This window comes from Nannospalax galili, unplaced genomic scaffold (assembly GCF_000622305.1).
Source record: "Nannospalax galili isolate Female #2095 unplaced genomic scaffold, S.galili_v1.0 scaffold118, whole genome shotgun sequence".
NCBI lineage: Eukaryota > Metazoa > Chordata > Mammalia > Rodentia > Spalacidae > Nannospalax > Nannospalax galili.
This window is the reverse complement of record NW_008340856.1, coordinates 1,146,247-1,158,909: the sequence shown is the minus strand read 5'-3', so window position 1 is coordinate 1,158,909 and position 12,663 is coordinate 1,146,247. Positions and strand designations below refer to the sequence as shown.

The 12,663-nt window shown below is 41.7% G+C and overlaps 1 protein-coding gene across 2 annotated transcripts in view; it reads left to right on the top strand.

Moving 5' to 3' along the window:
* Slc23a2 (solute carrier family 23 member 2) overlaps positions 1–12,663 on the top strand; it is a 100,361-nt gene that overhangs the window by 75,171 nt on the left and 12,527 nt on the right. For both annotated transcript variants that reach the window (XM_008835899.2, XM_008835897.1), the window contains exons 9-10: positions 7,894–8,014; positions 8,436–8,592. In XM_008835899.2, the coding sequence (XP_008834121.1) occupies positions 7,894–8,014; positions 8,436–8,592 (278 nt within the window). The remainder of the gene's footprint in view (positions 1–7,893; positions 8,015–8,435; positions 8,593–12,663) is intronic.

Sequence of the window (12,663 nt, the reverse complement as noted above, 5' to 3'; positions counted from 1 at the left end):
TTGTTATTATTATTATTTTTAAAAATACTATATTCTTATTTTGTGTGTATGAGTGTATTGCATGTGTGTAAGTGCACTCTGTCATGCAATGCCCACGGAGGTCAAAAGAAGGCATCAGATCCCTGGAACTGGAGTTACAGACAGTTGTTAGCTGCCATGTGGATGCTGGGAATCAAACTCAGGTCCTCTGCGAGAGTAGTCAGTGCTCTTAACCACTGAGCCATTTATCTCTCTAGGCCTTACTATTTTTATTTTATGTGTATGAGTATGTTGCTTGCATGTATGTAAGTGCTCCCATGCTGTGCAGTGCCCACAGACGTCAGAAGAAGGTGTTGGATCCCCTTGGAACTGGAGTTACAGATGGTGTTAGTCATTATGTGGGTTCTGAAAATCAAGCCTAGGTGCTCTGCAAGAACAGCCAGTGCTCTTAAACAGTGTGCCATCTCTCCAGCCCCAACAATGATGTTTCAAGGTAGATGGGAGAAAGAAGATTTTGTGACTATCATCGGTGCCTGGCTTCTGAGATTTAATGCACATGAATTGAAGTATGGAAAAAATCTCCCAGGGCCTGCTGGTCAGTGCTGGTCCTTCTATGTAAAACATTGAGTGCACTGAGGATGTCGTTATCATACATTAACGAAGACATATAGAACTTTAATCTTTTTTTTTTGTCTTTTTTTTTTTGTTTTTTCGAGACAGGGTCTCCTTGTAGCCCTAGCTGTCCTGGAACTCACTATGTAGACCAGGCTGGCCTCAAACTCACAAAGATCCACCTGCCTCTGCCTCCCAAGTGCTGGGATTAAAGGCGTGTACCACCATGCCCGGCAGAACTTTAATCTTTAAAGACTGATGAAACTGAATTCTTTTTGTATGTAATAGAGTAGGTATAAGGATTATATCATGAATGAATGCTTCCAAGGAGCTGTAGTGTTACCAACCAATACAAAATTTAAAATACCAGCATAATACAATTTTTTTGCTTTGTTTTAGGAAATATACTGTGTTTCATAATAGGCAGCATTTATTACACTTTTTACCGTGTTGTAGTGATTTGTATAATACTTACAAATAAGATAGACACTAATATTTTCTGCATTATACAGCTGAAGAAACAAGCACAGAGATGCAGTGTTGCTCGCCCAGAGTCATATAGCTAGTAAATAACCGTGACGGTTTTCAAAACCCAGGTGGTCTAGTTAGAACTTCACTTACTACTCATTGAACTCACACTCATTCCTGTTTCTGTAATGTGCAACTGGAACGGCTAAGAATCTATACAGATTACAAACTAAACTGAGACATGAAGATGCCCAAGAATTCTTTTTTATTTTCTCGTTTCACTAAAGGTTGTTCAAAACATTCTTTAAGCCAGCGTGGGTGTGTAGGTGCTATTAAGGATGTTAATTCAGTGAAATACAGTCAGTACCAAAAAAGAGACATTACATTTATAAAACAGTAAAATTAAAAACCAATAACAAAAATGATTAGAAAAAACTTAGAAGCTAAAATAAACCATTACTATAAGTAACTCCTCATCAGAGAATGAGTTGGAATAATTACTAATAATTTCAAAAGTGACAGCAGTGGCAGCACTGGAGTATTTAGAGTTGTCCTGGAGAAAATTCATAGCCTTTAAGAGAAACAAAATACACAGAACATTTATCTTCAGTAGCTAGAAAACCATGATTACAAATAAATCTAACAAAACTTGGGGGAAGCTAATAAAAGTAGAGAAAATATGAAACAAATAGAAGCAATAAATCCAAAAGCTGGTCCTCTGAGGAAGACACTGTAGATCAGTTTCTGGCAAGGCTGCTTGAGGAGGGAGCATGCGTGCGAGTGGAGGACCAGCACTGCAGTCCAGAGGGAACCTAAACAAAACCAGTAAAAACCTCCAGAAAAACAAAAAGAGCTAAAATGGGCTCTTCTGTCCTCATATTTCCCCCAGGCAGATCTTAGGAGGCTCATGGCTTCAACAGACAACCTGTATGCCAGAGACTTTCGTGCCAGCAAGTGGCACAGACCTGTGAACTCCAGAGCTGGCACTACACTTGGCCTTCTTCACTCGCCTCTCCACAAGATGCCTCAAACTTTAAAGGAAGATGTCACACATTTGATTTCCCTCCCTGACCCACAAACCAGTCCTTTTAGTCATTCTCCTTTTAGTGAGTGACATAACCAGTACTCATAGTTTCTTATGCTAAAAACCCTGGAGTTCTTGACACTTGCCTTCTCCCATTTCCACCTGCAGCATGGCATCTGGCTTCGGCTTGAGAACACATCCCAACGTCTTTGCCCTCTGGGGCTTTGCTCCTCCACCCTCAGCCATTGGCTGCTCTTTGGTCCCCAGCTTCTTTCTTGCCCCTTTCTGACCATTCCTAGTCTATAATGTGCTTAGCTATTAGTGTCTTCCAGTCTTCTTTCTCTGTCCCCTCTTTTGAAACCCCAATTAGACATAAGCTAGACTTATGGACGGTTTCAGGTCTTGTCCCCACATCTAGGAGCTTTTCAACTTTCCTGTCGCATCTGAACCTCTCTTGCTGCTTCCTGCTGAGTCTCTTCGCACCTCTTGGCCTGATGCTCACCTTCCTCTTCAGCAACTCAGGTAGCCTGGTTGGGAACTCAGAATTCTCCCCAGAGCCCTTCCTCAATGCAGTTCTCCTCGTTTTCTGGAAGTCCTAGGGCATAGGGCTGCCCCGGGCTCTTCCCCTGCTTTCCTTTCTGTCCCCTCACCTTTTCTCAGTTTTCCTCAGCTTCACCTGCTAATCTGGAGCTTTTCATTTCTGCTTTTGTGATTATAGTTTGTTCTAAGGTGTCTTTGTCCTTTTAAGGACAGGCCACAGCTCTGGGGCAGTTACCATGGTACCTCAGCACCCAGTCCACTTTGTGTTGCAAAGTAGGCATGAGGGAAGCAGCAGAAGTGGGGCAGAACTGTGGCAGCCAGAGCAGCCAACAATGGAAAGGCCATAAAATGGCCAGCCCTGGGCTCAAATGCTTAGACAGTAAGTGCCTTCTACCTTTCAGGAAGACAGGACTCTGGTATTGTTAGACCTAGAACTACAAGAACAAGGGGAAACCTCCCAATTTTACTTTAGTGGGAAATCCTCACGGACCCTCACTTTCCTTCCTGGGATTGTGTCCTCAGCTGACTGGGCAAGTCTCAACCAGAGCTCTGAATTCAGATATGCTTAGGAACCATGCTAACTCTCAGCATTGGCTGTTTATGATGTTTAAAAGTACAAGTATGTAAAAGATTCCTCCCAGAAAAGGGCCTTAGGATCTAGCTCTGCCCATACTATCTATCTATCTATCTATCTATCTATCTATCTATCTATCTATCTATCTATATTTATTATTTATTTATATCTTTTTGAGATAGGGTCTCCCTGTAGTTCCAGCCCCAGCTGACCTGGAATTCAGTATGTAGACCAGGCTGGCCTTGAACTCACAGAGATCTGCCTACCTACCTTTGTCTCCCAAGTGCTGGGACTAAAGGCGTGCATCACCATGCCCAGCAATTTATATTTCTTTAAGCATAATCCTGGAAGATTGCTTCTTGGGACAATGGGAAAACACTCCTACAGAGAACAGAGAAAAGGAACAGCGTATTATATGTATTTTAGGAATTGAAGAATGATTGAATATTGGAAAATTTATTAAAACTCCTTATGGGTCCATAATGGATGTTAATAAAAACTTTAGTAACATTTTTCTAAAAGAATACTCAGTATAAGATGGCAATCATATTTGAAACTAGTGGGTAATGGAAGAATTATGTAAGAAAAATTTAGATCTTTATTTAGAAAACAGATTCCTGATTTATATCAAGTTATTTCAGTTGAATTAAATACTGACATGTAGAAAGTTACAAAAGTGCTAGAAAAAAAGCATACATAAAAGTAGGGAAGATTTTAAAAGCAGATACTGCAAGTAAAAAGATCAATAGATTTTACTATTGATGCATTTGTGTGTCAAAAACACTGAAACTATGGGCTAGAGAGATGGCTCAGCAGTTCCCAACACCCACCATCTGTAGTTCCAGGGGATCTGATACCCTCTTCTGTCCTCCTCGGGCATTGCACAACATGGGTCCACTTACAGCCATGCAGACAATACACTTATACACATAAAATAAAAATAATAAATAATAAATTAAGACATTGAAACTAGACAGAAAGTGAGTCTAGTGGAATGTTTACAACAAAGTTTCCATGAGAAAGTCTGATATCCCTGATTCATAAAGAATCAAAGAGAGGATCCCAATGGAGCCGTAGGTGAGCGATGGGGTAGGAGCAGCTGCAAAGCAACAAAGGAAATACATATAGCCAGTTAATCCCTAAGGAGCTTTAGCCTCCCCAGGAACCAATGTGTACCACATGCACATTGGACTTGGCCATACACATGGGAGAGCCTCATTCACTCCAGCAGAGATGAGGACAGCGAATCCGCAACTGCCTTTTCTAACACACCCCACAGTTCTTCATAGGAACTGTGTCTTTTTCCTAAGGAAACTTATTTATTTACTTACAGAAAATATAAAACTTTTGTAAAAGACATCATGTAGTAGCCATGTTCCTTTACCAAACACTCCAGAGCCGTCTCATTTTATTTGTCTATACCCTGCTATTCCCTGGCTTCCTTCAATTCATTTAATTCTAATCATTGGGAATTTAACAGTTATTAAACAGAAATCTAAAGTAAAATAAGTCCCTTCCTACTTACTGCTCTAGGGGAAAAATTTTTTCATAACTAGTAAATTTAGTATTTATCCTTCTGTATGTCTTTATGCAAATGAATGCAAGAGCACATAGACAGCTTTAATGTCATACTGTTTTACCATTTGTTTTTCACCCCATCAAGTTTTTGGCTTCACCTTTTGCAAATAGTGTATGTAGATGAATCTGATTCATTCTAATACAGCACAGTATTAAGTATGCATGGTCTGTAATTCAGCATTTTCTAATTGATGCATGTGCTATTTAAGGTATTTGCTATTGGAAACAGCGTTGGAATATAAATCCTCATGGAGAGTGAATAACTGCAGTCTGTACTTTTGTCTCTTTGATTGGACTTACAAAGTTGTTGTGTGGCCTCCATTGACGTTTGTTAAATAGGTGTGTTCCACCCATACAGCACGATGCTAAGCCACATTCCACGTACTGAGGCAACAAAGTGTACTTAATACTGATGTGTACTAAAAGATGGTTAAGGGGATTAGAGACATGACTCAGCGATTAAGAGCAGTGGCTGCTCTTGCAGAGAATCCAAGTTTGGTTCCCAACACCCACAATAGATGGTTCAAAACAACCTGTAACTCTGACTCCAGAGGATCCAACACCCTCTGGCCTCCATGAGCACTGCACTTACATATACAAACACATACTCAGACATGTAAAGTATGCTCCTACTATGGGTTTAATGACCTGTTTGTGCCCTCAGAACAAGGCTGATGGTGGTTTGCCTGTCTTCTCTGGACTTCTTCTACTCAGTATCTAGGATTAGAAGCCATTTAGAATGGACCAGAATGTTAGAATACACGATTTTATCACCTAGTAGAAAGATATGATTGATTGTCAAGATCTTTGCTTTGCTTATCTGCCTTTACATTTTTTTCTGCAATTTATTACGCATTACTTGCATAACATTAAAGAAAGGAAGACAAAAGAGCAAAATCAACAGTGGAGTGGAAAGTGCCCTGTAACTAAATGGGTACCAGCCAGAGGTTCTGTCACCAAGGCTGTCTGTCATCTCTTTGCTGCTCTGTGAACACCAGCACATCCTGCCTGAGCCTCTATTCCCACCTCTGTCATAGAGGTATCTCCTGCACAGTTACATTTGAGAGTAGAAATAACTTTGAAGTGGATTGTAAAGTGGGAAGAAACTGTTAGTCATCTGCCCACTTATGTTGATGCCTAAGGGCTTGGGATCTGGGTATCTTTCCATGAGTTCTCCATGTGTCTCCTGTCCCCTCTTATGTACTTTGAAAAGGTGGGTGTTGCCTAAAATAGTTTTAACAAATAGGTTTGAGGCTCTTTTGGATATTGCAGTTTTCATTTTGAAACAAGTAGTTTTTAATATTCTTCATTGCAAAGAATTGAAGTCAACTTGAGTTCCATGCATGTTTTCCACCTTAACCCAGTGCTGTCAAAGTCTTTGATGGGTTACTAGTTCATCATAATGCCTTGGCAGGCAGCCCATCCTCAGCCAAGTTCTGGTCTGTCACACATAAACGATAAGGAAGTGCCTTTGCCCAGATGTTGACGAAGCTAATCATTCTATCTCAGCAACTGGAAATGTACCAGGAATAAGTAAGCTTAGCTTTGAGGACACACTTTTCCCACCAACTTCACCTAAGGTTGTGAGTGAGAATCACTCCAAACAGGATTAAATGCCTTGCTAGTTGATGATATGCCTATATTATTTTGGTGATGAATGAAATCCACCAGAATGAGAAACAGCCTCATACTTGCCAGCAACTTGGGCCTTCAGGCTGATGAGCATGTGTCAGGGACCTGCTGCCAGAAACTCTGGGCTGAGGAACTGCTGTAGTTTTCTTAGGTATCCCTGACGCTATGACAAATGTGGAAGCTGCAGTAGTTAAGTCTCAGGCTATAGAGCTAGACCCTTGACCCCACCACCCTGTAGATCTAGCTACATGACCTTGAACTGCTGGCTTGGTGCCTGTAAAAAGAGTGTGATCCTAGAAGCTACCCCACAAGCTGAGATGATGCCACACAAACCCTCAAAGTATTAGTGCTGAATTCTGTTTTGTGTGCTTTTCTTAAATACTGTTTCACCCCCTCAAAGTGATTTATACTTAATATAAATCAGAAAAGTGGGGGCTAAAGAGCCAGCTCAGCAGTTAAGAGCACTGATTGCTCTTGCTGGGAGCCCAGATTCAGTTCCCAGCACCCATATGGCAGCTAACAGCCATCTGTAACTCCAATTCCAAGGGATCTAACACCCTCTTCAGGCCTCTGAGGGTACCGCATGCTTGTGGTGCACCTATATGTGACTTAACTTTTGGTATGTAAACAAAACAGTCATACGTAGAAAATATAAATTAAAAAAAATTATTTCAATTAAAAATTTTTTTTTTGAAACAGGGTCCCCCTGTAGCCCCAACTGACCAGGCACTCATGTAGACCAGGCTAGCGTCAAACTCACAGAGATCTGTCTCCCTCTGCCTCCCAAGTGCAGGGATTAAAGGTGTGTGTCACCATGCCCAGCATTAAAAATATTTTAAATCAGAAGAGTAGGGGGAAAAAAGCCACAAATCACACTGAGATCTGTGCTCCCCAAGAGCCTTTGAATCGTGGTGTTCTTCTCTCCTGTTACCATGCACATGTCTGGAAATGAGTTTCTCAGTTGCTTTTGAGTTAATTTCTAGTTGCAAATATACCCTGTGGCATGTGGTATGGCTTACCTGATATCTTTTCCCTTACACAGTGATATTTTCCTACTCTTTTGGTTTTCTTACTCTGTTTTGAAAAATTTTGCCAAATTATTAACATTATAGTTTCATTTCAGTATTAAGAAATGCTAGGTCGCCAGTGGTTGTGGGACACGTCTTTAATCCCAGCACTCGAAAGCCAGAGGCAGGCGGATCTCTGTGAGATCAAGGCCAGCCTGGTCTACAATAGTGAGTTCTAGGCCAGCTAGGGCTGCACAAAGACCCTATCTCTCCCTCCCCAAAAAGAAGCTAGGTAAACTTTTGCAACACCTGTCTCCAAATGATATTTCTAAAAGGTAAGATTTCCAAATTGTAGTAAAGAGATCAAACAACAGTCTACATAAATGAACTGAGCACATGGAATCAGTTTTGAGTAAATTGAAACTTTGTTTTAATGCATAGATGTAATAGCCTTAAACATATTTCCTTTCTCTTCTCAGGACGATTTTCCTAGTGCTACTATTTTCCCAATATGCCAGAAATGTTAAATTTCCTCTCCCAATATACAAATCCAAGAAAGGGTGGACTGCATACAAGTTACAGCTTTTCAAAATGTTTCCCGTGAGTAACCAGTATTTCCTCCTGACAATATTATTGCCTTTGTTAATATGTACAGTGTTTAGGTGAAGGAAGCAGACTCTCCTAGAGTGGCAGCGTATGTGATGGTGTCATTGGAGAGCTCATTACCCCTGTCAGCATGGCCTCAGGCTAGATTCCATGTAAGGTTCCTGTTCCAACATTAGATCACATCCTTTATGCAGTGCCACAGAAGGACTATGTGGCTCTGAGATGTGACCCCACGTGATCTCTCTAGGCATGTTACACATTCTTATTTTACTAGCCAGGCTTTGAAAGGATAAAGTTGAATTTCCCTGCATAAGCCTGCTCTTGGTGCAATTCCACTGAAGCCATAGGCCTACAGAGTGCTGATGGGTAGGAAGGATGTGTTGCCTGACATAGCTTCTCCCCTTGACCATTTCAGATAATCCTGGCCATCCTTGTGTCCTGGCTGCTGTGCTTCATCTTCACCGTGACTGATGTCTTCCCTCCTGACAGCACCAAATACGGCTTCTATGCACGTACAGATGCCAGGCAGGGTGTGCTTCTGGTAGCCCCGTGGTTTAAGGTCCCATACCCATGTAAGTATCAGAGCTCTGAGGGCCCATTTGGGAGGGGTTGGAAATAGGCTGAAGGTTCTTCATTATATCTTGAAAAGCCTTCTTAGTCTAATAATGCGTTCTGGCCTGAACTTTTTTTTAAATCTCGTGTATGTGCATTTGTGTTCGTACGTGTAGAAGTCAGAAGACAACCTCAGATATTGGTCCTCACCTTCCACCTTGTTTGAAACACGGTCTCTGTTCATCACCGTGTACACCAGGATAGTTGTCCTGTAAGTGTCCAGGGATTCTCGTCTTCACCTCCCATTTCTCCATAGAAGCACTAGGATTATAGATACACAGTGCTATAAGGATTCTGGGGATTCAAACTCGTGTCCTTATGCTTACATGGCAAGCATTTACTTACTGAGTCCCCTCCCTAGCCCTGTTGCCTGAACATCTTAATGGTCATTTTGATTATTAGAGAATTAGACAGTGAAAAGGGAAGTTTTTGTCCCTAGAGGACAGTCATCCACGCACAGTTACTAAATAGCTCTCTTCTTAGGTTAACTACTTGGCCCTCTGAGCCCTGTCAGGATGTGATAGCCAGGATTTGAGGCAGCTGCAGAGAAAGACAAGCATTAAACTGCTTGGGACCAGAGCTGCCAAAATGAAAAGGCTTGATGAGGAGCGACCTGGAGATTAGCAAGCAAATTGCCATGCCTGGCAGAGTTTATATAATCTTTTAATAGGGGCCATAATCTTTTTAATTTGGTCACAGCTACAAAGGTAAACTGATACTCATAAGCAGCCGGAAGACAGATCTTAAGTTTTTAGTGTTGGGTAACTGTGGTCAGAGGATAGGATCTCCACCCACAGGATCACCTGGAGTGGTAGCATTTTCTAGATCCCAGCTCTGAAACTGACTCACATGAGCCAGTGGTTATTATGGGCTTGGTTATTGTGTTGTAAAGACTGTTCCCAGCTTTGGGGGTTTTTATTAGAATGCTTGAGCTTAGGATGAGCCAATTTATTCCCCTGTTGAGCTGTCTTATTTTCACATTTATAATGACAAGGCAAAAAAGACCCCAAGGAAAGCCAAGAACATTCCGGTTGGTCAAAAATGACTCTGCCGAGCTGAATGCTGATATGTTGGCGGTTACCCCTTCTGTTCCTGATACAGTCACCAAAGTTTAGCCTTTCCAAAATAACATTTTCCTCATCACATGAGGTCTAAGTATATATTTATATATACCTATCCTGTTTCCAGAAAATAATGTGCTTGATTCATAAGCAGATGTATAGTCCAAGATAAAATGGGATTAAAAATCACTTGGTGAGGACAGGGCAGAGGAAGGGACTCAGTGCATGCATGTGGCCTCTGCCTGTACAGCTTCTCTGCCCATACAGCTTTCTTCCTGGGTGATTCCCATTGCAAATACTGAGTGGCTGTTCTCTCTAGGATCAGAGACTTCCCCAGAGGCCTCACAGGGCCCATACATGAGATGGTGTTGCTTAGGGGATAGGGTGCATGGTGTCACCATGGAAGTGAGCCAGCTCATGAGGTTCTCTTCAAAATAGCCCTCAGTTGTCAAGAACAGGTGAATTGCAGCAGTTCCCCTGGGTAAAAAACTACCTCCGAGACAGTGCTGTGTGCTCTCCAAAACTTGGATCAATCCAGAGACAAGAGTTCTGGCGTCAGGACCAGTGGTTCTCAGGCATCAGTAATGGAAGGGTTACCTCGACTGCTATTATGTACAGATTTCTGGTAAAATACACATATCAGCAGTGCCAAAGCTGAAAAAAATCTGTTGTAACAGAAAAAGTTCTACTCAAGCAAGGCAAGCATGTGCATAAAATCCCAGCACTCAGGAGCCTGAGGCAGGAGGATCACAAGTTTGAGACCATGCCCAAAACAAACAAGGAGTTGGAGCAGTGGCTCAGTGGTTATGAGCACTGGCTGTTCTTGCAGAGGACTCAGGTTTAGTGGCAGCTAACAACTGTCTCTTACTCCAGTTCCAGGGGATCTAATGCCCTCTTCTGACCTCTGTGGGCATTGCACACACATGGTGCATTTGTATACGTGCAGGCAAAGCACTCATACACATAAAGTAAATAAAATTATTTGAAAAAAAATTCTAGTTAGGAGAGATTAAAGAAACAGCTTTAAGACAGAGGCTAGAAGTAAAAAAGGAGTGCATTGTGTATATATGTATGCAAAGGGATGAAAGTTATATATAGAGGGATTAAAAATTAAGATTGCAGCTGGACATGGTATTGCATACCTTTAATCCCAGTACTCAGAAGGCAGAGGCAGGTAGATCGTTGTGAGTTCCAGGCCAGTGAGTTCTAAGTCAGCCAGAGCTATGGGGAGATCCTGTCTCAAAACCAAAACAAATTAAACAAAAAATTAAGATCGTAAACTTAAATGTTAATGTAAAAGAATTTTAGAAATCTGAATTAAAGGCTTTAAGTAAAAGGGAGGGGAGAGTAAAGAGACTACAAAAAGTAAAAAGTGTATTTCAGATATATTTGGATTTGAGGATGTGTACATTGTATTCCTAGTACCATGGGGTGGGACCCAAAGCCTAAACATCTGTAGGTAATCTTTTTTTTTTAATACTTTATTTATTATTATTTTATGTGTATGAGTGTATTGCCTGCATGTATGTGAGTGCACCTGTGTCGTGCAATGCCGTGGAGGTCAGAAGAGGGCTTCGGATTCCCCTGGAACTGGAGTTAAGGATGGTTCGTAGCTGATGTGTGAGTGCTGGGAATCGAACCCGAGTCCTCTGCAAGAGCAGTCAGTGCTCTTAACCGCTGAGCCGTCTCTCCAGCCCCACCTGTAGGTAGTTTTATACAGTAGGTTTAGTGCACCTACATTTTGAGTTGAATGTGTCATGTGAGGTCAGGTTTGGAACTTTCCACTTGTGATGTTGTGTGAGTTCTCAAGACAATACCAGATTTTGGAGCATCGTTTGTCAGTTAGGAATGTTCAATTTAAAATGACAAAATAAGAGAGGAATTCCTCCTCAAAGTGAAGACAGTCTCCCTAAAACAAAACCACAATGCTATGGTCTTAACACTGAATAGCCTGAAAGGTTATTTTAAAATCTCCAAATGGAACTTGATAAAGAAGGTTCTTGAACCAATAACTCTGAGAGAAGATATGGGACAAGCGTGTTGCTGGTGGACATAGCCAGTGTCACACTGAATGGGAACATTGTACCACTGACTGCAGCTGCCTTCTCTCTGAGGAAGGTGGCCCCAGGTGGGAGCAGGTTGCCCAGTACATGTTACTTTATGTGTTACCTTTCTTTTCCTAAGTCTGTTCTCCATTATCTGTGACTAGGTCCCTGTAGATAACTTGTCAAGCCCTTCAGTGCCTCACACATCCCCTTTGGCTGAGTACCAGCCCACTCCTATACCACAAACCCTCCCAGCTTTGAAGAGACACCTCCACTCCTACCTCTTCCTCATTTCTTGCCCTGGACAAGTATGGATTTCTTCACTTCTATTTGGCCTGCCTTCATTTGAACTCGAAATATCTCTGTTCCTGGTTCTGTCAGATCGTTCCGTTCTCTGAGCTACCGTGTTGACTCCTGCTCTAGATATGGTGCTTCCTCCATCTCGCTTTTCCCATTGCACTGCTTACTCAGAGTATACTACACCTAAATGTTCAAGGAAGAAGGGCCAGTGGCCAGTGACTTTATCGAAGGAGTCTGCTCCTTCGATACACTTTAAAGAATAAACTATTTAATAAAGAATTAAGTAAATGCAGATGTTTAAATGAGATTACAACGGGACATTTTTGTTTACTTTCTAAAATCAAACTTTCCATCTCATGGTTTATGGCTTGCTTAAAAACAAACCTGGGGCTGGAGAGATGGCTCAGTGGTTAAGAACACTGGTTGTTCTTGAAGAAGACCCAGGTTCGAATCCCAGCACCCACATGGCAGCTAACAACTGTCCATAACTCCAGTCCCAGGGGATCCGACAGCCTCTTCTGACCTCCGCAGGCATTGCATGACACGGGTACACTTACCTATATGCAGGCAATACACATGTACACATAAAATAAAAAATAAATAAAATTTTTTTTTGAAAGTTAAA